Source organism: Balaenoptera musculus, chromosome 11 (genome assembly GCF_009873245.2).
Source record: "Balaenoptera musculus isolate JJ_BM4_2016_0621 chromosome 11, mBalMus1.pri.v3, whole genome shotgun sequence".
NCBI classification, from domain to species: domain Eukaryota; kingdom Metazoa; phylum Chordata; class Mammalia; order Artiodactyla; family Balaenopteridae; genus Balaenoptera; species Balaenoptera musculus.
This window is the reverse complement of record NC_045795.1, coordinates 56,192,882-56,216,018: the sequence shown is the minus strand read 5'-3', so window position 1 is coordinate 56,216,018 and position 23,137 is coordinate 56,192,882. Positions and strand designations below refer to the sequence as shown.

The following is a 23,137-nucleotide window of genomic DNA, read 5'->3' as shown; positions in this document are numbered from 1 at the left end:
GCAAGGAGGGTTTGGACAGGCCTGCCAGGGCCAAGGGCTGCTCCTGCTGGAGGGCAGGCCAACTGGGGAGAGTGCCAGATAGAGGGCAGCCCCCCTCTGCATAGGGGACATACAGAGGGAGGGAGCCTCTCCAAAGTCCTGACCCAGGCTCGACTGTCAGGATGGGAAGACTTGCCCTCTAGCTGGTTACATCCCTTCCTGAGGTATTCAAGGCCACCTAGGCCTGTGTGTGCTGGGAGGGGGAGGGGTTGGGGTCCAACTGGTTCTGTCAGACTCTCATGTTGGCTTTATCAGCCCAGGAGGCCTGCAGGATTCACTGGTGGGCTCAGCACCCCGCATCCTGGGAGGTCTTCTGGGGGCTCTCCCAAGGGCCTTTCCCAAAAGTTGGTGGGCAGCAGGATCCTGGGACTTCCCCTGGGGGTCTCTGGGTACCTATGAAAAGGGTGTCAGGATTGCAAGAATTGATGGTGGGAATGTGTGTGTGTGGGGTCCATGTAGGGACCCCTTGTCCAGACAGCCCCTTGGGAGGCCACCCAAAGAAGGAACCCTGGAGATCGCCAGGAGTTTGGGGTGTGAGGGGCTCAAAGGAGAGCTCTCTGCACCTACCTGCTCTAGGTTTTACGGCTTCCGCCCCAGCTCCCCCGCCAAGGGCACTTCTGGGGTTAGAAACTTCCCAGCGAGCCGGGAGGGGACCCTTCTCCAGACCAGGTCCAGGCATGCCTCTCCAAGGACCTCCTAACTCGCGTCCGTGCACCCATTTTGCAGAAGGGAAAGCAAACATCCGGGGAGCCGCGGCTGGCGCCTGGACTCCGAGGCTCCCTTTCGCACCAGCCCGGCTGGGCGTCGAACGTTACGCGGTCCCTGCCCCAGGAGGACTCCAGATCCTTTCGCGCATCTCCCCAACCCCGGCGAGGCGCCCAGAGGCAGGGAGGGGGGCCGGGCCGCCGGCGATAATGACAGGGTCCGCGGCCTGTGGGTGGCGGCGGCGGAGGAAGCCAGAGGGATCCGGCTATTTCTAGCCGGGACGCGCCCACAGGCCGGGGCCAGGGAGGGCCCGGCTTCCCGGCCCCCACCTCTGCCCTCCTCCCCCACCCCCAGGAGGGGCGGGGAGAGGCGCTGGTTGGAGGGCCCAGGGGGCGGGGGCGAGGGCAGGCGGGGGGGCGGAGCGGAGCCCTGGGCGCACCTCTGGTGTCCGCCCTCCGCAGTCCATTCGGGTCCCTCCCCTGCACTCCTCTCGGACCCGAGGCCGCCCGCGCTGTCGCTGCGGACGAGTGTCCCGCGGCGCCACCCTCCCGCCGCGCCGTCCGTCGGGCATGGACTCGGGCCGGGACTTCCTGACTCTGCACGGTGAGTACTCGGCCGGCTAGCGGGGGGACCCCGCCTGGGCCGACCTAGAGGAAAGCCGTTCCCGGCCCAGGGCGGGGGACCCCCATCTCCTTCGGCCGTCCTCCGCCCCGCCCCGGGCCCGCTCCTCGTCCCTTTTGTCGCACGGAGGAAATCTCCACCCGGGACTGCCGGGCGCAACCCTGGGCGTTTCCAGGCTTGTTCCCCAGACCCGGCCGGTGGGGAGAAGAGGGGTGCGAGTCTGAAGACTTCCCTAAAGACGACCCCCGGCCCTGCCGCCTCGGGGACTCCCCCTCTCCCTATCCTAGTCACGGAAGGGTGGGCTCCAGGGTCCGGCGCGCTCGGAGGGACTGAGGAGGAAAGGAGCCAGCATCCAAGAATAACTGAGTTATTTTCGCCCCGTCCGGGCCGCCCAGAGAGGCTCCCCAAAGCCCAGGCGTGCCTGGACCGCGTCAGGGAGCGTAGGTGTGGCGGGGTGGGAAGGCTGGGGCGAGGAGGCGTGCGAGGTGAGGTCGGGCCGCGCCGCAGTAACTGCCCAGCGCAGAAATCCTAGTCAGCGACGCCCGGTCCGGGAGGAGCAGCCCGATCGCCCCCATCTGCGCACCCTCCTGGCCGGACAGGCCTGAGTCTCAGCTCTAACTGCCTGCTGCTACCCTCTTCGTCCATCCGAGCTCTGTCTTCTCCGACCGACCGGGAAACAGTCCGGGCCAGCTCCTTGCCCTATCGCTGTCTCTCCAGGAGAGACAGCAGCCGCGGGCTCCGGACTGCCGGGACTGGAGGTCTCCTAGCTGCACGGGGTCCCCAACCTGGACCTGGAATCTCTTTGCTCCAGCCTGGGGACTCACCCACTTTTAGCGGGCTTTGCCCTCCTGCCCCGCAGGTCATCTGGCAGCTCAGCAAACCCTGCCTCTCTTGCACCAATCACTGCTTAACCCGATCTCCCTCTGTTTTCTAGTACCTCTGGAGTCCGAGACTTTAGTGCCCACCACCTATCCACCTAAACCATGCATGGAGATAATAGAAGGGAAAGAGAAAGCCCGGGCCCTCCAGCTGTCCACTAGAGACCCTCTGGAATTCAGGGACACTAGGAGACGTTCCTTTCAGCCAGTGCCCAGTCTGTCTCATTTTCCTGGTTGGCCCAGACCTGGTCCCCATGGCCCAGAGAGACCTTGCTCAGTGCCCAGAGCTGTTACCCTCACACCAGTAGCCTCAAGGCAAACTCTTTCAGCTGGGTCATGGGATCCCTGCCCTTTCCAGGGCTCCCTCTTCTCCTCTCAGGACAGAGGTTTCTTAGTGCTCCCTGCCACACTGGCAGGAAGGGAGGCTGGGCAGCGCAGAGGATCAACAGTAGAGACCTCTGCTTTCTCTCTCATCATCCCTTAGCTAGTGCTGTGTACCCTGCAGACTGCCACCTCTTCCGTGCCAGCTTCACACTCAGACCTCCTACAAGCCCTCTGATCGCCTCTGGCTACAGCTGTAGCCTCAGCTCATGTTAGAATGGGCTCCATCCTCAGGCATCTGTGCCTTTGTCCAGTCTCTGTCCGTGGGCAGCCCTGGTATCTTCCCCGGAGAGGAAGCCACCCGGAGGCTCAGTCAGCGCCTCCCAGTTTTGTGGCATGGGTTTGGCAGCCCTGGTCCACTGTGTTTTGAGACCTGCCTCCCAAGTGCCTGACAGTCCAGCTCTTCCGGCGGAGCTGGCAAGAACAGTGCGATCCCAAGCTTCAGGCTCCCTGAAGGCCCTGCTGCTTTTAGCTCATCACCCAAAATTACGTCCCTTAACTGCCTTTTGTTCCCCCTGAAAACCATATCGGCAAGCAAGAATCTGTCAAGGAAAATTGGTGGTGGAAGGATGTAGTCACTGTGCCCTGTGCTGTTCCAGGTTGTTTACATTTCCACTGGAGAGTCTGCACCTCTTTCATATTTTGGGTCCTCTAGCACTGGACACACTTTCTGGCTTGGGCATTTGGGGGTCTGCTGCAGAAAGGCTCCCTCCATTGGCTTGGGGGGGTATGGGGGCCACCTAGATAAGAGATGTCCCTTCTGTCCTCGCCCCAGATGCATGCAGAGGCACTGTAGTATACAGACATGGATTATGGAAGTAGACTACCTGGGTTCAAGTCTTAGCTTTTTCATCTTAGACAAATCCCTTGACTTCTTGGTGCCTCAGTTTCCTCATCTGTAAAATGGGGGATAAGAACACTACCTCCCTCGTGGATTGCAGTAAGGATTGAATGAGCTAACACGTACAAGGCAATAATGAGAACAGTGCCTAGTACCAGCAGGTACTATGTTCCTACAGGAGGCCCACCCCCCAAGTAACCATGTCATGTGAGTACTTTGTGAGATGAGGGGGAATAAGGTAGTCCCTAGCCAGGAAAAATGTGACCAGAACTGGGTTTAAGAATCAAAGGGCTCCTGGGGAATTCCCTGTTGGTCCAGTGGTTAAGACTCCATGCTTCCACTGCCAGAGTCCTAGTCGGGGAACTCAGATCCTGCAAGCCATGCAGTGAGGCCAAAAAAAAAAGAAGAATCAGGGGCTCCTTCTGGTGCTTCTGAAGCCCTCAGACTGACGCTCTAGTCCCCTGGCCTCCTTCCCTACCCTACTTCCTTTGCTTGCTCCATTCTAGCCAGGCCTGCACTGGCTTCTCCAGCAGGTCCCCAGATGCACCCAAAAAGACCTAACTTCCCAACGCTCTCCCCTCACTGAACACATCCACCTCCACCTCCACTAACTATTCAAACACTGAATCCCTCCCGCCCCACTGTAAAACCTGGCATTTGTAAAAGTGCAAGGTAGGGTGTAGGAGGGGCCTCATCTTGGTCCCAGGAGACCTGGGCTGCAGTCCTAGACCTGGGTTCCAGTCCTAGCTTTGCCTCTACTTACATTGTGACCCTGAGCAAGTCCCTTTGCCTGTCTGGGCCTGTTTTCTCATCCACGGGAAAGCAATACCTACTGATAGGGGATGTTGTGAGGATAAAGCACTAGTGGGCAAAGGAATTCTAGGTTGGCAAGGAAGCCAGTACCCCCAACAGATAACGGTTCCAGATCCATCATAGCAATTTGGGGTGGCCAGCCCCCTACCCTCCTCAATTATGTTTCAAAGCTGTCTGTCCCTGGGAGTCCATGCCCACACAACACAGACACACACTGATCCACACTGATCTTAACTTTTTTGTGCCCTGGACCACTTTGGCAGTTAGGTGAAGCCTGTGGACCCCTTCTCAGGATCATGTTTTTAAATGCATAAAATACATAAGAATTCAAAGAAAGCAAATTGTATTGAGATGTGATTCTATCCATAGGTCCTCGGGGAGTCCTTGGCCCTCTGATTAAACCATTAAACCATCACGCGGTTTCTCTAAAACAGAGGTTCCCCTTACAATCAGCTCCCTCAGCTCCAAATGAAGAACAATATGTCTGTGCCCATATTCCAGCTCATCTACATTAACACACATTCTCATGATTTATTTTTCTCCGAGGGGTGACCTTAGGCAAGTCACTCTGCACTTCAGTTTATTGTTATTATTGCTGTGCTTGTCTGTGCTAATAACTGGCTTTGCCAGTGACTCACTGTCAATGCTGGTGACTGGAGCTGCGGTGAGGCGAGTGACGGGACTATTCAGAGGCAGAGAGTAAAAGAGAGGAGTGAGTCAGGCCTCTGGGTGGTGTCCTGACCTTGGCACACAGTAGGGGCTCAATAAATAATTGCTGGGTGAATGAAAAGCAAGACATAACTTACATGAAAGGGCCCACTGTTCCGAGCACACTGGCAGCACAGTTTCGTATGGAGTTGGGAGTCCTCCTCACCTATTTATCAAAGCAAGTCTGTGTTAATGGACTCATTTTTAAGACCAGCATTTTTTCAAGAATTCCATTCGCATTTGGAACCTTGGAGATTATCCCACTCAGGTAGCGAACCTCTCGGAGAAGGAAACAGGCCTGTCTGAGGTTTACATGTGAGGCAACAGCCCGCTGAGTCACAATGGATTCGTTGAGTAACTGAGGTAAAATATTTGGCGGGTTCCGCTGTCCGGCCCGGGCTCCATCCCCGGCTCCTTCTGATCCCGCCCCACCCTGTTGTCCGCTAAACTCTGCATCCCAGGCTGCCGCCCGGCCGGGCTTCCATCCCGGCTCAATCTTGCCCAGCCCTCCAGTTCTCCGCCAGGCCTCTAGCTGAGTGTTTAGAATTCGCGGCTCAGGCTCCGCCCCCTGGTAGGACTGCCTCCAAAGTCGAGGTTCCGCCCTCCCTGCCCGAAAACAAAAGGCCTTTGCAGTGAGGGACCCTCCCCCGGTTTGTCCCCAGGGCCCTGGCTCCGCCCCCGGTCGTCTTCCTGGGTACCTCTGCCCCACGTCGCCTCCCAGACTCGGCTCCTCCCGCTCCCCACCTCTTTGGCTCTGGCTCCGCCCCAATCCGCTTTCTGGGCTCTGACTTTCACCACTGATCTGCTTCCCGGGTTATGGATTTGTCCCACTTCACCTCCCGGACCCCGCTCCTCCTCCTCCTCTCCCCTCCTTGATTCCGCTTTCGCCGCACCTCCTGGGGGCATCGGTCCTGCCCTTCTGGAACTGTCCCCGCCTCCTGGGGTATGGCCCCGCCCCTTCAGCACAGATTTCTGTATCGCCCCGCCTCTAGAGCCATGGCCCCACCCTTCACGGCCCCGCCCCCACGGGTTCTAGGCCCGCCCATCCACTCCAGGTCTCCGCCCCTGCTCCCGTCTGAGGAGGCCGCTCCGCTCCTAGGGCCAGGGCTGCCTTCTGGACGCCACACTGTCCCGGGCCAGGCTCAGCGGGCAGCAGGGGCACTTCGGAACGTCATGCAGTGCCTGGGGGTCAGGCGCCGAAGCCGGAGCCAGAGCCGCTCCAGAGAGCTCTACCTGCAGGAGCAGAGCCTCGAGGTGGCAGTTCTCAATGAGCAGAGGCTGGGTAAGGGATGCAGGGCGCCCCCCCCCCACCACCACCCCCGAGATCTGCGGAGGCTGGGAAGGCAGCTGGGACAGGACGCAGACTGTATGTTCCTGATCTCGGGGACTGGACCTGTTTAGTTCTGTGAGTGTGTGACCCACGGTGGGGCTGTGTTTGCGGGGATGGCATGTGGAGTGAGTACTGCGGGGGGGGGGGGGATTGGTTACCCTGCGCCTTGCCACCCCCAAACCATCCTGTTTACAAACCTAGTGGTGATTCTGTCACTTGTATGGTAGTGGGGGCCACTGTGCAGCAATGATGATATGCAATGCTGTGTAACCAAGTGGCACCAGTGTGACAGTGTGCGATCCAGGGTGATGCTGTGTACCATGTGTGACTGTGGGTGACCCAGGTGACTGAGTGATTCTGTCATCTGTGTTATGGTGTGTGTGTTCTGTGGGTTTTCTGCTGTTACTCTTTGTGGCAGCATGCCCCTGAGTGGTGGCTGTATAAGGTAATGTTTCCTAGCATTGGCCCTGTGGGCAAGCTTCTGAGTCCCGACTCTACCATGTAAATTCCTTGAGCCTCAGTCTCATCATCTGTAAAATGGGAACAATGATAGTGCCTTCCTCACAGGGTTGTTGGAGGGATTAAATACATGTGCTAAGAACAGGATCTTATTCAAACATGAACTATTATTATGGTGACTGCTATTATTATGACGATGATGATGTTCTGGCACTGTACGTTGTGTGGCTGTGTGTGACTCCATGTAACAATATGTGTCACCGTGTGTGGCCCATTTTCTCTTCCCGGTTGTGTATGGCAGTGTGTGATGAGTACGGTGGTGTGGTGTGTGTGACTGTGTATGTGTGTGGCTATATCTGTGTAGCTGTGTATTGCTGTGAGTCCCGGACTCAGTTTGTTTCCATTAGGCCTCACCCTAGGTACATGGGCAGGGCTCCTGGCGCTGCCCCCACCCCCAGCCTCCTATTAGCACTGCAGCCTCTCTGCACTCCCCATATGTGCCACTAGCCTGGGCAGGTTGGTGAGGCTGCAAGGTCAACCCAGGGGCCCCTGAGCTCAGAGGCCCCTCAGCACCACCCTCCCACAGGAGAAGAATGTGCTACAGCTGAGTGAGTGGGGCTGGGCGAAGGGGTGCCCATAGACCTTCTGGGTGCTAAGGGAGCAAGGGTCGGGGGGCAGGCAGCCCAGAGGCCTCAGAAACAAAAGGGCCTCAAATGAGGCTCAGAGATGGAGGTATCTGCTTAGGTTGCCCAGCGGCCTGGAGGGCCACTAATATCAAGACCCACCTTGGGACCGAGGTCTGTGTTCCGGAAGCCATGTCGGCAGCCAGGGGACTTATCTCTGCCTGACCGCAGACAGGGCCACAGTCTGGCTCCAGGACAGGATGAACATGTCATCTGCTCACAGCCTTTTCCAGAACCGGAGGGTGGGGCTCACCTTCCGCCCCTGTGCCCCCCCTCCACCGCTCCCATCTGTGCCGTGCCCCATCTGTGCCGTGCGCAGTGGCTTGTCCTGATGCCATAGCCTGGGGGCGGGGAGGGGCGGTGCCGCCAGAGGGTAAGGAGATGACCCCCGCAGTTGACCTCAGCCTCGGAAAGGACAGTGGAATCCCCCGGCTGAGCTGAGGCTGAGGCGGCTCTCTCCTCCGGCGGCTGGGAACTACCTTTCCCGGCCTCTCGTCTTGAGCCCCACAGACCCAGCCACCAGCTGAGGACATCCTGCAGGAGCCCCCTCCTCCCTCACTGGGCCTCCCCTGGGGCTGGAGGGAAACTGCTGACACTAAGGCAGGGGGTGGAGAGAGTTGGGACAAAGGTGGGGGAAGGTCACATCAGACTGTCACCTCTGAGGAGGCCTTGAGACACCTCCTCCAGCACTCTTCTCACCCAGTGCTGTTGGGGGAACAGAGGCACAGAGAGGGAAGGAGGTTTCCTAAAGCCATGGGTGTGGGGGGCTGTTAGCACGTGGCTGTGTCTCCACTGGAAGCAGGAGATTGGGGAGGGATAGGGGGTGGGTGGCTGAGGCCCGGGGAAGTGGTCCAGAAGATTCTGTAGGTCCTGTGTGTGTGGGGAGCAGGCTGGCTGGGGCATAGGGAGTGGGGTCATGGATAAACTGGGAGAGCCCATCAGGGGCTGGGGATCTGGGTTCAGAAAAGAAAAACCTATAGGCCTAGGCCCAGGCCCCTCAGACTGGACCCGCACAGACCCTGATGCCACCACTCCGCTGGAGCAGGAGGATAAAGATTGCTGAAAAGCCACAGAGTTTTTGTTTTGGGGCCAGAAGTGAGGTGAGGTAGTCTATTGGCTCTGAATAGAGCTGGCTGCTGGACTCCATGTGGCCAGGGTGATAGGCTAGGGTAGTCTTTTGGTCCCAGCTTCCTTCAGGTCACTCTGACCCCTAGGAGGAGACCAGTAAGTCTTTCAGAGCCAGGCCATTTCCTAGGGGTCTGGTCACCCAGGAACCAGGTGTTCTTGAATTAGCTGTCCTCTCTTTGTCCATTCAGCCGTGGGTGGCAGGTCATAGTGTATAAAGTGTGGCCTTGAGTGGGTGGGTGTCCAAAGGTTTGCGTGGCCTCAGGTGGCATCAGAGATGCCTTCCTGGAGAAGGCAGGGCTCTAGAATCAGGTTGGAACAAGGGTGACGGAGGGAGAAGTGAACAGAGAGCTGAGGATGAGGCTGGTGAAAAATGGGCTGAGAGGGTCCAGTGGTGGGCATGGCCAGCATGGGGCCTGGGGCAGCAGGGACCCTAGAGGAGGTAGCATCTTACCAGCTCTGCCCCCTAGGCTTACAGGATGACAAGGACCTACAGGCACTGCTGAAGGGCAGCCAACTCTTGAAGGTGAAGTCCAACTCATGGCGGAGAGAACGCTTCTACAAGCTGCAGGAGGACTGCAAGACCATCTGGCAGGAGTCCCGCAAGGTCATGCGGACCCCAGAGTCCCAGCTGTGTGAGTGCCCTGGGCTGCAGGGCGAGGGGCAGGGTGCTGCACCTGCGCTTGGATGGGGAAACTGACACTGGTCAGGGCGGGGTGGGGCCGGAGGTCAGTCGTGGACCAGGACCAAAGGTAGGGAAACTGAGGCCTGGCCTGGCGGGCCAGAGGTCGGTCATGCAAACAGGACCAGATATGGGGAAACAGGCTGGCCAGGGTTGGGGAGAGGAGCCAGTTAAATCACTGATAGGGAAACTGAGGCCTAGCCTGGGCTAGAGAGGGCAGTCATGGACCAAGGACCACAGATGGAGATGCTCAAGCGTTTTGGGGTGGGACTCCATAGCCATGACCACAGATGGGGAAAGCCCGGCTCCCAAGTAGGGAGGGAGCTGGACAGTGTTGCCTGAATTCCCAGGTATCCACCCAGACATTTGTGGGAAGGAGGGAGGACTAGGGCCCAAGTGTGGTGAGGACCAAAGTCCAGGGGCAGATAAGGCCCTTCCGGGTATCAGTGGCCAGGATGTGAGGTGGGGCTGCAGGAGGCAGCTCCTCCCTGGGCTGGGGCCAGAACAGGGTGCCTGGGGTGGAGCAGGGCGGGGACTTGCACAGAGAGGCCTTGGCTGGGCAGCTCCCTCGGGGTTGTGGGCCTGAGGGCTTTCTGGAAGCTTTAGAAAAGGTCCAAGAAGCCAAAGCTCAGGCCTGCAGATGGAGAGTGCCTCCTGCAAGGTCTTAGGAAGAAAGTTCTGCCAACTGCTGCTGCCCTTTTACACAGAATGCCCTAAAAATTTTGTAAAATGAGAGGTTCCCTCTGCATCTTTACTTGGTGGGAAAATTTTAGACCAAAGCTATCCAGAAGAACTTTCTATGATAATGGGAATGTCCTATATCTGTGCTGTCCAGTATGTCAGCTACTAGCCACCTGTGGCCATTGAGCACTTGAACTGTGGCTAGTGTGACTGAGGAACTGAATTCTTTTTTTTTTTTTTTGGCTGCCACTGCATGGCATGTGGGATCTTAGTTCCCCAACCAGGGATTGAGCCTGAGCCCCCCGCTTTGGAAGTGTGGAGTCTTAACCACTGGACCGCCAGGGAAGTCCCGCAAATTCTTAATTTTACTGAATTTTAACTAATTTATATCTAAATAACCACGTGTGGCCGGTGGTACGGAAGGATCACTGCAGCTGGATTTCTCACACGGTTCAAGTCCCTGGAAATCCCTCACACATTCACCTGCCCTCGGCTGTGGAGATGGGGCAGGCAGGGTCAGCCCACTGGCAGGTCTCTGGGGAGTGAGACCAGACACAGGTGACAGGGCCCAGGTGGGAATGGGGCAGGAGAAAAGGGAGGGGCAGCCCACTGAGGGTGTCTCAGGAAGGGTCTGCCAGGCCCCAGGACACTGGACAGAAACCTGAGAAGGTGTGGCCTGTGGCAGGCCAGAGGGGAGGCAGGACAGGAGCAGGGTCGGATGCGGAGAGCCCGGCTGGGTCCTGGGGGCAGTGGGCCATGGGAGGTCTGAGCAGGGCAGGGCAGGGTGGGAGGGGATGGAGCCTGAAGTGCTCTCAGGAAACTACCCTGCGTGCCTGTTGGCCACATAACACAGGAGTGACCTGGCGCTTGCCTCTGTCTGTGGCTCCAGCCAGGTTCCTTCACAGCCCTCTGCCCTGATATGGGGTTTCCTGTTAGACGCTGGCAGTTGGCGGCACCGTGGGAAGGGGACATCATACTCTCTGAGCCCTGGGGACTCCTGGGAGCCCACCCCCCAGCCAGTACACGTGCATGGTTCCCAGTTGAGCCAAGCACTTGGTGGGGGCGGGCAGGGGGCAAACTGAGGAGTGGGAGATGTGGGCCTTTCCCGACCTGGGCTGGTGAGCTGGGAGCCTCATACCGGGACAGCTGGGAGCACAAGGGCAGGAGGAACCTCCCGGGCAGGAGACCCAGTGTGAGCAAAGGTGCAGGGGCAAGAACGAGGCAGGGCCGTGAGTGAGGGGCCTGCACCCTGACAGGAGGGGCCCCAGGGGCGACAGGTTGGGGGTTGGGCACCAGGTGCGCTCAGGTGAGGAGCGTGGCCGGAAGAGGCCTTTTTCCACGTCAGAGACCCAGAGACAGGTCTGGGCTGAGCATGCCCGTTGGGCTGCTTCCCTCCTCTGAGTGAGCAGTGAGACTGCCCTCCACTGTGCTCCACCCCCGGGGAAACTGAGGCCAGGAGGTGGCGGTGGGGAGCAGTCCCCAGTTCTCTTTGCCTCTGCTTCCTGATCCGTACGTTGTCCCCATCCCGACCCCATAGCCTCCCTCAGCTCTGGTTCCCATAGGCAGACAAAGATTACCATCAGCAGGGAAGGCGTCTGGACTCTGTCTCCGGTGCCGGTGCGGGAGCTGGCCTCCGCTGCCCAGGCTTCCTGCTTCCACTCCCAGCCTGGGGCAGCTGCAGCTGCTGTGGGACCTAGAGGGGCACGGGAGGCTGTGAGCGGAGGGATTCAGCAGGGATATCCCCTGCATCCCACATGGCCCAGGGCTCGCGTGTCTCACACCTCAGAGCCTGCTTCCCGGACAGGCACATGCCACACATCTGGGGCCTGCAGGTGGCCAGGAGGCCCCCACCGGGAAGGACAGGCAGGCTTTCAGCCAGAGCTGGTCTAGACCCGGGAAAGACGGACGTGGATGGCTCAGGATGGGGAAGGGGATGGGGCAGAGCCTGGCTCCTGATGCGGGGAGGCCCAGCAGGAGCCCCTCCCAGCCAGGCCAGGGAGGGCAGCTTGGGGTTCAAGGCAGGTGAGCAGGGCCGTGCTGCTCCCTGAAGCTCGGAAGGTTGGGCTGTGACAGGACAGCCCCCGCCCCTGGTTCCCAAGGGCAGAATGATGTCATCTCAGACCCCCAGGGGCACCCTCCAGTCTACCTCTTGGGATCCTGGAGCACCATTCCTGCCAAGGGGCCCCCTGAGATCAGGACACACAGATACATGCAGGGCAAGGCCCTGGCTGCTCGCCTGACACAAGCACTTCTCCCTCTGTCAGGAGAGGGGCCTGGAGGCTCTCATGGCTGTCTTGAGGGAGGCGGAGGGCCCAAAGTCAAGCACGACAGGAGAGTGTGTGGCCTCCTCTCCGTCACAGGCCCCAAGCTCCAGAATGGTCTCTCCCTATCTCTGTCTGAGAGCCCTGCCCTGCCCCACTCCTCTCCCAGGGGCCCTGCTTCCTCCCAGCACAGAAACAGGAGGCCTGGGACCCTAGGTGCCCTTCCCACCCTAAAGTCAATCTCTCTCTGCCTGGGCGTTTCCACTCTGCACGCTATAGCTGTGTCCCGTTCCTTCTCCACCTCAGTCTCTTTTTGTCCCCCGCTCTGCCCATCCTCCTGCCCCTCACGGCTCTCTCTGCCCACCCCCACCCCCTTCTTGCAGTCTCCATCGAGGACATTCAGGAGGTGCGGATGGGGCACCGCTCAGAGGGCCTGGAGAAGTTTGCCCGGGACGTGCCTGAGGACCGCTGCTTCTCCATCGTCTTCAAGGACCAGCGCAACACTCTAGACCTCATCGCCCCATCGCCCACCGACGCCCAGCACTGGGTGCAGGGCCTGCGCAAGATCGTCCATCACTCGGGCTCCATGGACCAGCAGCAAAAGCTGCGGCAGTATCCTTTTGGTGGCAGTGGGTCCAGGCCCAGCGGGTGGATACTGGCCATGGTCGTCCCCAGGACAACCTGGGTATGGAAGACACGCAGCTTGGGCCATCATACCAAAACACCATAGACTGGGTGGCTTAAACAACAGAAATTCATTTTCTCACGGTTCTGGAGGCTGGAAGTCCAAGGTCAGGGTGCCAGAAGGGTCGGGTTCTGGTGGAAGCTCTCTTCCTGGCTTGCAGACGGCTGCCTTCTTTCTCACTGTCTTCACATGGCAGAGAGAGAGAGAGAGAGAGAGAGCGCAAGATCTCTGGTGTCTCTTCTTTTTTTCTTTACTTTTTTTTAAAAATAAATTTATTTATTTATTTGTTTATTTTTGGCTGCATTGGGTCTTCGTTGCTGCCCGCGGGCTTTCTCTAGTTGTGGCGAGCGGGGGCTACTCTTTGTTGCAGTCCGCGGGCTTCTCATCGCGGTGGCTTCTCTTATTGCAGAGCACGGGCTCTAGGCGCACAGGCTTCAGTAGTTGTGGCAGGCGGGCTTCAGTAGTTGTGGCACACGGGCTCAGTAGTTGTGGCTTGCAGGCTCTAGAGCGCAGGCTCAGTAGTTGTGGCACACGGGCTTAGTTGCTCCGCGGCATGTGGGATCTTCCCGAACCAGGACTCAAACCTGTGTCCCCTGCATTGGCAGGCGGACTCTGAACCACTGCGCCACCAGGGAAGTCCCTCTGGTGTCTCTTCTTTTATGGGCACTAATCCCATCATGAGGCCCCCACTCATGACCTCATCTAAGTCTCTCAAGGCCCCATCTCCAAATACATCACGTTGAGGGTTAGGGCTTCAACATATGAATTTGGGGGGAACACAAAGGAAGCAGGGAGGGTACCTGGAGCCCTCTTTGGTCTACTCTGACCCAAGGGCCAGACAGCAATGCAGCCCCCTGAAGTCCCTCATCCCCCCTGTGTAACCAGCATGGAGTGGGGAGGCTGAGGGGAGCTGCCTGCTTCAGTGGGAGACCTAGTCTTGGATATTTTAATGTTTCCTAGAGTTAACCGCATTTTTTTCTCTCTGGGAGTTTGGGAGGCCACGACACACTCCCACTTGCCCCCATATCCTGTGCCACTGTTCGGGGAGTCATCACGTTCCCCCAGGCCTGGTGTGCAGGCCAGCCTGCGGGCTTGAAACAAATTCCCTTCAAAGTCTAGGTGCACAGCAACACGCTAGTCTATGGTTCAAAGTGATCAGCCTTCTGGTATGTAGGATTAGGGTGGAACCAGCACTGGCTCCTTTTTTTTTTTTTTTTATGACAGCTTTATTGAGATATAGTTCACATACCATATAATTCATCCACTTAAAGTGTACAAGTCCATGCTTTTTAGTGTATTCAGAGTTATGCAACCATCACCCCCAAAAGACACCCCATGCCCTTTAGCAGTCCCCATTTCCCCACAACCCCCCAGCCCTAGACAACCACTAATCTACTTTCCGTCTCTATACATTTGTCTTTTCTAGACCTATTATATAAATGGAATCATACAGTCTCTTGTGACTGGCTTCTTTCACTTAGCATAATGTTTTTAACGTTCATCCATGTCGTAGCCTGTGTTAGTACTTCATGCCTTCTGTTTGCCTAATAATATTCCACTGTACGGCCATTCCACATTTTACTTATCCAATCAGCAGTTGATGGACATTTGGGTTTCTGCTTCTCTGAATAATGCTGCTGTGAACATTGGTGTATAAGTTTTTGTGTGGACATATGTTCTCATTTCTCTTGAGTACATACCTAGAATTTCTGAGTCTTGTGGTGACTATATATTTAACCTTTTGAGGAACTGCCAAACTATTTTCCAAAGAGGAAATTTACATTCCCACCAGCAGTGTCTGAGAGTTCTGATTTTTCACATCTTCACTAACCCTTGCTATTATCTGCCTTTTTTTTATTATAGCCATCCTTGTGGGTTTGAAGTGGCATTTCACTGTGGTTTTGATTTGCATTTCCTTGATAGCTAATGGTGTTGAGCATCTTTACATGTGGTTATTGGCCATTTGTATATCTCTTTGGAGAAACAGCTATTCAATAGATCCTTTGCCCATTTGTTGTTGTTAAGTTCTTTTTTTATGGATCTATTTATTTTAATTTTAATTTTAAATTGTGGTAATATATAAATAACATGAAATTTACTATCTTAACCATTTTTAAGTGTACAGTTCAGTAGTGTTAAGTACATTCACATTGTTGTGCAACCATTTCCAGAACTCTTTTCATCTCGTAAAACTGAAACTCTGTACCCATTAAACAGTAACTCCCCATTCCACCCTCCCCCAGGCCCTGGCAACCACTGTTGTACTTTCTGTACCTATGAACTTGATTACTCTTAAGTTCCTCATATAAGTGGACTCATACAGTATTTGTCATTTTGCCACTAGCTTATTTCACTTAGCATAATGTCCTCAAGGTTCATCCATGTTGTCACATGTTAGAACTTCCATCCTTTTAAATGCTGAACAATATTCCATTGTATGTATATACCACACTTTGTTTATTCATTCACCCATTAATGAACACTTAGGTTGCTTCCACTTTTTGTCCATCATGAATAATGCTGCTATGAACATGGGTGTACAAGTATCTTTCTGAGACCCTGTTTTCAATTCTTTGGGGTATATACCAAGAAGTCGGATTGTTAGATCATATGGTAATCCTATTTTCAAATTTTTGAGGACCCACTATACTGTTTCCTATAGCATCTGTAACACTTTACATCCCCACCAACAGTGCACCAAGGGTTCCAGTTTCTCCATGTCCTTACCAACACTTGTTACTTTCTTTTTTAAATAGGTCTCTTACTGTGGTTTTGATTTGCATTTCCCTAATGATTAATGATGTTGACCATTTTTTAATGTGCTTTTGTATATCTCCTATGGAGAAATGTTTATTCAGATCTCTGGTCCATTTTTTAATTGAGTTGTCTTTTTATTATTGAGTTGTAAGAGGTTTTTGTTCTTTTTTTAAATATTCTAAATATTCTAAATATTTTTAAAATATTCTAATATTTTAAAAATATTCTTATCAGATATATGCTCTGCAAATAATTTCTCCCATTCTGTGGGTTCTTTTCTTTTTTTTGGTGGTATTCTCTGAAGCACAAAAGTTTTTAGTTTCAGTGAAGTCTAATTCATTTACTTTTTGTTTTTGTTGCTTGTGTTTTTTGATGTCATATCTAACCTAAAGTCACAAACATTTACTCATATATTTTCTTCTTATAGTTTTAGCTCTTGCATTTAGGTCTTTGATCCATTTTGAGTTAGTTTCTGTGTATGGTGTGGTGAGGGATCCAACTTCATTTTTTTTGCATGTAGACATACAGCTGTTCCAGCACCATTTGTTGAAAAGACTATTCTTTCTTCATTGAATCATCTTTACACCGTCGTCAAAAAATCAACTGACCATAAATATGAGGGTTTACTTCACGACTCTCAATTCTCCTCCATTTACCTAAATGTCTCTTCTTGCACCAGCACCACAACGTTTTAGTTACCATAACTTTGTACAAAGTTTTGAAATCATGAAGTGTGAGTCTTCTAAATTTGTTCTTTTTTTTTTCAAGATTGTTTTGACTGTTCTGGGTCCCTTGAATTTTCATATGAATTTGAGGATTGGGTTGTCAATTTCTGCAAAGTAGCCAGCATGACTGTGATAGGTATTGTGTTGAATCTGTAGATCAGTTTGGAGAGTATTTCTCATTAAACTATATCAAGTCTTCTTTCTGATCAGCAAATATGGGGTATCTTTCCATTTATTTAGATCTTTAGTTTCTTTCAACAATGTTTTGTCGCTTTCAGAGTATAAGTTATGCATTAAAAGAATCTGTATTTTTATTCATTTTGATGCTACTGTATGGAATTATTTTATTACATTTTCTGATTATTCATTGCTAATGTATATCCAACTCCTTTGGGGGACACATTTTGAACACTGTTAGTTCCCTTTACTGTGTACTTTTCAGCATTTCAAAGACTTTTAAGTGTCTTTTCTCAAGGCTATGTCTGCCTGATTTTGAGCTTTCTTTTTTAAATTTTAATTGTTATTTATTTTATTTTTGGCCATGCCTCGATGTATGCGGGATTTTAGTTCCCTGACCAGGGATTGAACCTGTGCTCCCTGCAGTGGAAGCGCAGAGTCTTAACCACTGGACCACCAGGGAAGTCCCTGAGCTTTCTTAAAAGCCCAATGCTGTGGCACTTTTGTGATGGTCACTCCTTTTGCACAGGCATGCACTTGGACAATCTCATGGCCTCTGCAAGCTTCTGCTGCCCAGACCTTGAGATCATAAAGCCATCCCAGCCTGCTGAAGAGCATTTGGCACTGGGACCTCATGCTTGGGTGCACCACTCTGAACTTGATTTTTTAACCTGTAATTCTACTATAATTTTTTTAATGTAAATATATACATATATTTACATAAAACATACATATATATAAAGATTTTAAAATATGGGCAGGTTAGAATGAAATTTTAAAGGCCCAGAAAACCCACCTCCTCCAGAAACTGCTATTTGGGTTCTCCCTTTAATTTTTTCCGGCTGCATTTCATTTTGCCTAATGATGCATTTGCCAAAAATAGTGGGGATTATACATTTGTATCCATTTTCTGTGTAACATTATATCATAATTATTTCCCTGTGTTAGTATAGTCTCCATAAACAGCTTTATTAATGACTGTGTACTATTCCACTGAATGGATGGACTATAAATTAGTGATCCATTCTTTTAGTGTCAAACATTTCATTTCCTTCACCACTATAAATAACATTGCAAAGAACTATGTTCATAAAACCTTTCAGTATTTAGGAGTGTTTCCTTACCAATGGATTCCTAGAAGTGGAATTACTGAATCAACTGATGTAACAGGTTAAAGCTTTAGCTATCCCTCCATCACTTTCCTAAGGGTTGTACTGATATACTTTTTGCCCACGTGATGGATTTGAGTGTCCATTTCACCTCACCCTTACCTGCACTAGGTAATATACTTTTAAGCTGCTAATTTTTAGTTTAAGAAATTGCATCTCATTTCCAAATTGTTAATAACTTTGACTACTAGTAATGTTTGCAAAAGGTCAGTTTATATCCCTTTCTCATTTAGTTATTAGGGTCATCATACTGTTTTCTTTTTAATTAATCCTTCAAAGGCTTTGCTGCAAATGCTTCCTCCAGTCTGTCAGATAGATGACTTTAGTTTTTCTTTATTTAATCTTCAGAATTTTAAAAAGTTTATATGGCATGATTTATGTTGTTGTTTCTTTTGTGATTTCTTCTGAAACCTGCTATCGTGTTTTCATTGTGCTCATGAGTTCCCATTGTCTTGTTCTACAGTTAGCTCTCTGTTTTCTGTGGACTGTAGTATGCAGCTCCTCCTTCTATAGTTCTCAAGGTCAAGTCTGATGGGAGAGATAGAGGGAATGGAGAAGTGGGGGCCTAAGTGCCCCAATCATGACACCATGATCCAGGCTTTGTTTTTGCATGTGATGTCCCCACCTTCTGATCAGTGGCTTGAAATTTGCTGTTTCCTACTAAATAAGCCTCAAGTGCTTTCATCAGATTGGGTAACAATTATATACTGAAAAGGACATACCTTGAAATGTTAACAGTAGTTACCCCTGGGTGATAGGATTATGGGGGCTTTGTTTATTTACTTTTCTGCATTTTCTAAATTGTCTGTAATGAACCCTTTTAGAGCGAGAAAAGAAATGTTTTTGAAATTTTGAAAGGGTTCAAAGCCAGAAAACAGGAAAAAGACTCCTTCATTGGATGTCACATTTCCTCCAAAGAGGCCACCAGGTCTTCCCTCTGAAATGAGGATGTGCCCAAAGTCAGGCCTGCGGGGAGCTGTGTCTACAGGGGACCTCAGTCCACCTGGGCCCGGGAGTTGACCCTGAGCTTGAATCATGGCTGTGGCTGGGACCTCGGGGGTCCCAGGGCTCCTGGGTTCTTTCCTTACTTCTTGCCCAGCTGGATTCATTCCTGCTTGCGAAAAGCTGACAAAAACAAGGACAACAAGATGAACTTCAAGGAGCTGCAGAACTTCCTGAAGGAGCTCAACATCCAGGTGGATGACAGCTATGCCCGAAAGATCTTCAGGGTGAGGCAGGATGTGAGGGCTGGGTCTGCCTGGCAGTGTGTCCTTGACTGCAGCCCGAGACCTGCTCTGAACCCTGCCCACCTGGCGTCCTGGCTCTGCAGGAATGTGACCACTCTCAGACAGATTCCCTGGAGGATGAGGAGATCGAGACGTTCTACAAGATACTGACCCACAGGAAGGAGATCGACCTCACCTTCAAGGAGGCTGCAGGCTCGGGGGAGACCCTGTCGGTGGATCAGTTAGTGATCTTCTTGCAGCACCAGCAGCGGGAGGAGGCGGCGGGGCCTGCACTGGCCCTCTCCCTCATCGAGCGCTACGAGCCCAGCGAGACGGGTGAGGGCCCGTGACCTGTAGTCCCAGGGCCACACAGGGTGGGGAGACCCCTGGGGAGACGGCAGCCCACGAGTAGGGAGCTGGAGGGAAGGGGGTGCCTCAGCCAGGCCCAGGGCCCCTGGTCAGTATTTCTCTGCCCCAGGAAAGCAGATGGGAGGCAGGGACCCTCTCTTGGTTCCTCCTTCAGGGGATTTGAGGACCCCTCCCCCAGGAAATGGAGAGAGAGGAGGCTGGAAAAGCAGGCACTTTTCCTGCCTCCCTCTTTGTGCCCATGCTGGCCACAAAGCTTTAAGACGTCAGATGGGGGCCCAGTCCTGGAGAAGGAGGAGATGAGGCCCTGCCCTCAGGGGGGCCTCAAAGCATGGGGGACAGACGAGGAGGAGACAGGGCCCCACCCTGGGGTAGTCACGGTCTGGTCAAGAGACTCAAGCTTAGCCGCTTCCAAGAGGTACCGAGGACCAGCTCAGAAGGGGAGGCAGGGGGAGTAGGGGGGAGGGGAGTGGGGGGGAGGGGGAGGTGGCCCCTCCCCCCAGAGCAGCGGCGCTGGCCTAGGGCTCTGACCGGCGCCGGCCTCCCACCTCCCAGCCAAGGCGCGGCGGCAGATGACCAAGGACGGCTTCCTCATGTACCTGCTCTCGGCCGACGGCAGCGCCTTCGACCGGGCGCACCGGCGGGTCTACCAGGACATGGGCCAGCCGCTCAGCCACTACCTGGTGTCGTCCTCTCACAACACCTACCTGCTGGAAGACCAGCTCACGGGGCCCAGCAGCACCGAAGCCTACATCCGGTGGGGCCTACATCCGGTGGGGCCGGGAGACCTGGGCGTGATGGGGCGGGGCGGGGCCGGGCGGGACCTGGTCGGGCAGGCGGGACCTGGGCGGACCCGGCCGGGACCGAGGGGCCTAGCCGCCATCCCACTTGCAGGGCGCTGTGCAAAGGCTGCCGCTGCCTGGAGCTCGACTGCTGGGATGGGCCCAACCAGGAACCGGTCATCTATCACGGCTACACCTTCACCTCCAAGATCCTCTTCTGCGACGTGCTCAGGGCCATCCGGGACTACGCCTTCAAGGTGGGCGCGCTTCTGGGCCTGAGGAAGGGGATGCTCGGGCCCACCCACCCCTCCTAATCCACCCTTGGGCCTCCAGGCGTCCCCCTACCCCGTCATCCTGTCCCTGGAGAACCACTGCAGCCTGGAGCAGCAGCGTGTGATGGCGCAACACCTGCACACCCTCCTGGGCCCCATGCTGTTGGATCGGCCACTGGACAGGGTCACCACCAGCCTGCCTTCCCCAGAGGTGCCCGATGGGATGGGGTGCCCAGAGGAGAGGGTAGGGGACTGGCCGGGAGGCCAGCTGCGTCTTGACCAGCTGCCACTCCACCCTTAGCAACTGAAGGGGAAGATCTTGCTGAAGGGGAAGAAGCTTGGGGGGCTTTTCCTCCCTGGAGGGGAAGGCAGCCCTGAGGCCACTGTGGTGTCAGATGAGGATGAGGCTGCCGAGATGGAGGACGAGGCAGTGAGGAGACAAGTGCAGCACAAGTCCACGGTTTGGGGGGAGCGGTGGCGCGGGGAGGGGAGGGGGGCAGCCCTGGGGCCCTCCCCCATCATCACCCGCCATCACACTGTGGGGTGTTTGCCTTGCCCGGGTTCTCTGTGGCTGTCACTCAGACCCTCTGCCCCCTCTCTCTGTCTCCCTCTCTGTTCTCTCTGTATCTGGGTTTCTGGCTCTCTCAGTGCCCACCTGCCCCAACCTCTGAATCTAACTTGGGCCTCCCCATGGCCCCCAGGAGGACAAGCTCACACTAGCAAAGGAGCTCTCAGATATGGTCATTTACTGCAAGAGCGTCCACTTTCTGGGCTTCCCCAGTCCTGGCACCCGTGGGCAGGCTTTCTATGAGATGGCATCCTTCTCCGAGAACCGTGCCCTCCGACTGCTCCAAGAATCAGGTGAGCCTGGCCCTGTCCCCCCAGGGTGCTGTCCATCTATCTGTCTGACCACCTGAGCTGGCCAGGGTCAGGACTGGCTCCCACCCCTCCGGACATCGCCCAGAGCTGGCACCCCACACTGTTACCAGACAGAGCTGGTAGGGAGGGGCTTGGGCTTGCCGGGAGGCCTCCGCTTCTGACGAGCCCACATCCCCCTCAGGAAACAGCTTTGTCCGCCACAATGTGAGTCACCTGAGCAGGATCTACCCCGCCGGGTGGAGAACGGATTCCTCCAACTACAGCCCTGTGGAGATGTGGAATGGGGGCTGCCAGATCGGTACGGGATGGCTGGGGCTTGGAGGAGGCCTGGGTGAGGGTTTCCGCCTGGAGGGCCAGGGGCCAGGAGGCTCTGGGGACCCAGGCAGAGCCAGGTGCAGGGATGTGTGGGCTCAGGAGCTGGTAATCTCAGTCTGGAAATATCCCCCACCATCAAATACAGTGTCTGAAATCCCATTGTTAGCACACTTGTCCTTTGAATTCTGGCACCAGAAATGGAATGCAAGGTTGGTGTGGTGGGTCAGTTAGGGCGGCAGGAGGGCAGTAGGCGTTGGAGTGATCCTGGACCCTGCTTCTGCCTCACTGTGTGACTCTGGGCCTCAGTGTATCCCAAGCAGGCTGGGCTCTGGGGCCCCTGAGGCCAGCCCACAGCCTGTGACTGCTCCGTCCTGCCTGTAGTGGCCCTGAACTTCCAGACACCTGGGCCAGAGATGGACGTATACCAGGGCCGATTCCAGGACAATGGGGCCTGTGGGTACGTGCTGAAGCCTGCCTTCCTGCGAGACCCCAACTCCACCTTCAACTCCCGTGCCCTGGCTCAGGGGCCCTGGTGGGCTCAGAAGCGGCTCAATGTCAGGGTATGGCCAGCCACCGGAGGGACAGGTGCCATGGGTCTCCCTTGCCCCTCGCTACCATCCTGAACCCTTAACTGTCCCCCGCCTTTCCTCAGGTCATCTCAGGGCAGCAACTGCCAAAAGTCAACAAGAATAAGAATTCAATTGTGGACCCCAAGGTGACAGTGGAGATCCATGGTGTGGGCCATGACGTGGCCAGCCGCCAGACCGCTGTGGTCACCAATAACGGTACGTGCTGGGCCTGGGCTGGGCCCGGCTTATGGAGCTGGTGTCCATGCTGTTGACGTGGTGCCCGCACCCCTAGGTTTCAACCCATGGTGGGACACAGAGTTTGAGTTCGAGGTGATTGTGCCTGAGCTCGCCCTCGTGCGCTTTGTGGTGGAGGACTACGACGCCTCCTCCAAGAACGACTTCATTGGCCAGAGCACCATCCCCTTGAACAGCCTCAAGCAGGGTGAGTGCTTGTGGAGGGAGGGGGCGACTCGAGGGGAGGCATCTCTTGGGAAGGGGCCGGCTGTTCCTCAAGGCATCCTCCCTAAGTGACCAGAACTCTCCCTGTGCGCTCCTCCCCGCCCATCCGCCTGCCAGGGTACCGCCACGTCCACCTCCTGTCCAAGAACGGAGACCAGCACCCGTCTGCCACCCTCTTTGTGAAGGTGGGCCTCCAGGACTAGGCTCGGGGAGTCTGGCGAGGGCTGCCCCGAGCGGACCAGGCCCTCTGTCCACATCTGGGGGCAGGACAGGGGCTGCTCCCAGCCTCCCGCTCAGAGCTGGCAGCCCCGCACTGCCGTCAGCGCCAACCTGCTGCCTCTCGGGAGCCCAGGAGCTGGCCCAGTCCCTGGAGCTGTCCTCAGCCCCGTTAGGAATGACACTGCAGCCCGCTCCATCCTCCAGCCGGGCCCTAGGCTGAGGGTTTTTATAAAAATCCTAAGACTAAGTACTGTGGTCTCTTTACCTGGACACCGGAAAAACCCCTGTAAAGCATGCGTGCGTGTGTGCGTGCCCCAGAGCACTGGAGCC

At 54.8% G+C, this 23,137-nt stretch overlaps 2 protein-coding genes across 8 annotated transcripts in view; one reads left to right on the top strand and one right to left on the bottom strand.

Annotated features, from left to right (window-relative positions):
* DLEC1 (DLEC1 cilia and flagella associated protein) overlaps window positions 1–979 on the bottom strand; it is a 99,786-nt gene extending 98,807 nt beyond the window's left edge. Inside the window, exon 1 of the mRNA XM_036867671.1 lies at window positions 607–979. Within this exon, the coding sequence (XP_036723566.1) occupies window positions 607–781 (175 nt within the window). The 5' untranslated portion in view covers window positions 782–979. The remainder of the gene's footprint in view (window positions 1–606) is intronic.
* Window positions 980–1,174: 195 nt separating this feature from the next.
* On the top strand, window positions 1,175–23,055 carry PLCD1 (phospholipase C delta 1). Of its 7 annotated transcripts, none has more exons than XM_036867675.1 (16): window positions 1,175–1,347; window positions 6,086–6,268; window positions 9,054–9,218; window positions 12,591–12,819; window positions 18,820–18,949; window positions 19,051–19,282; window positions 19,868–20,069; window positions 20,207–20,351; window positions 20,428–20,577; window positions 20,668–20,826; window positions 21,068–21,227; window positions 21,427–21,543; window positions 21,942–22,120; window positions 22,213–22,345; window positions 22,422–22,571; window positions 22,706–23,045. In XM_036867675.1, exons 1-16 carry the CDS (start codon window positions 1,314–1,316, stop codon window positions 22,789–22,791), a joined length of 2,454 nt encoding a protein of 817 aa, XP_036723570.1. In that variant the 5' UTR covers window positions 1,175–1,313; the 3' UTR covers window positions 22,792–23,045. The 7 variants fall into 7 exon arrangements, 6 of the variants coding, with proteins under 6 accessions (XP_036723570.1, XP_036723567.1, XP_036723573.1 ...); XM_036867673.1 differs by lacking the exon at window positions 1,175–1,347 and adding an exon at window positions 6,388–6,391 and having other exon boundaries at window positions 6,239–6,268; XM_036867672.1 differs by lacking the exon at window positions 6,086–6,268 and having other exon boundaries at window positions 1,182–1,347; window positions 22,706–23,055.
* Window positions 23,056–23,137: the final 82 nt, after the last annotated feature.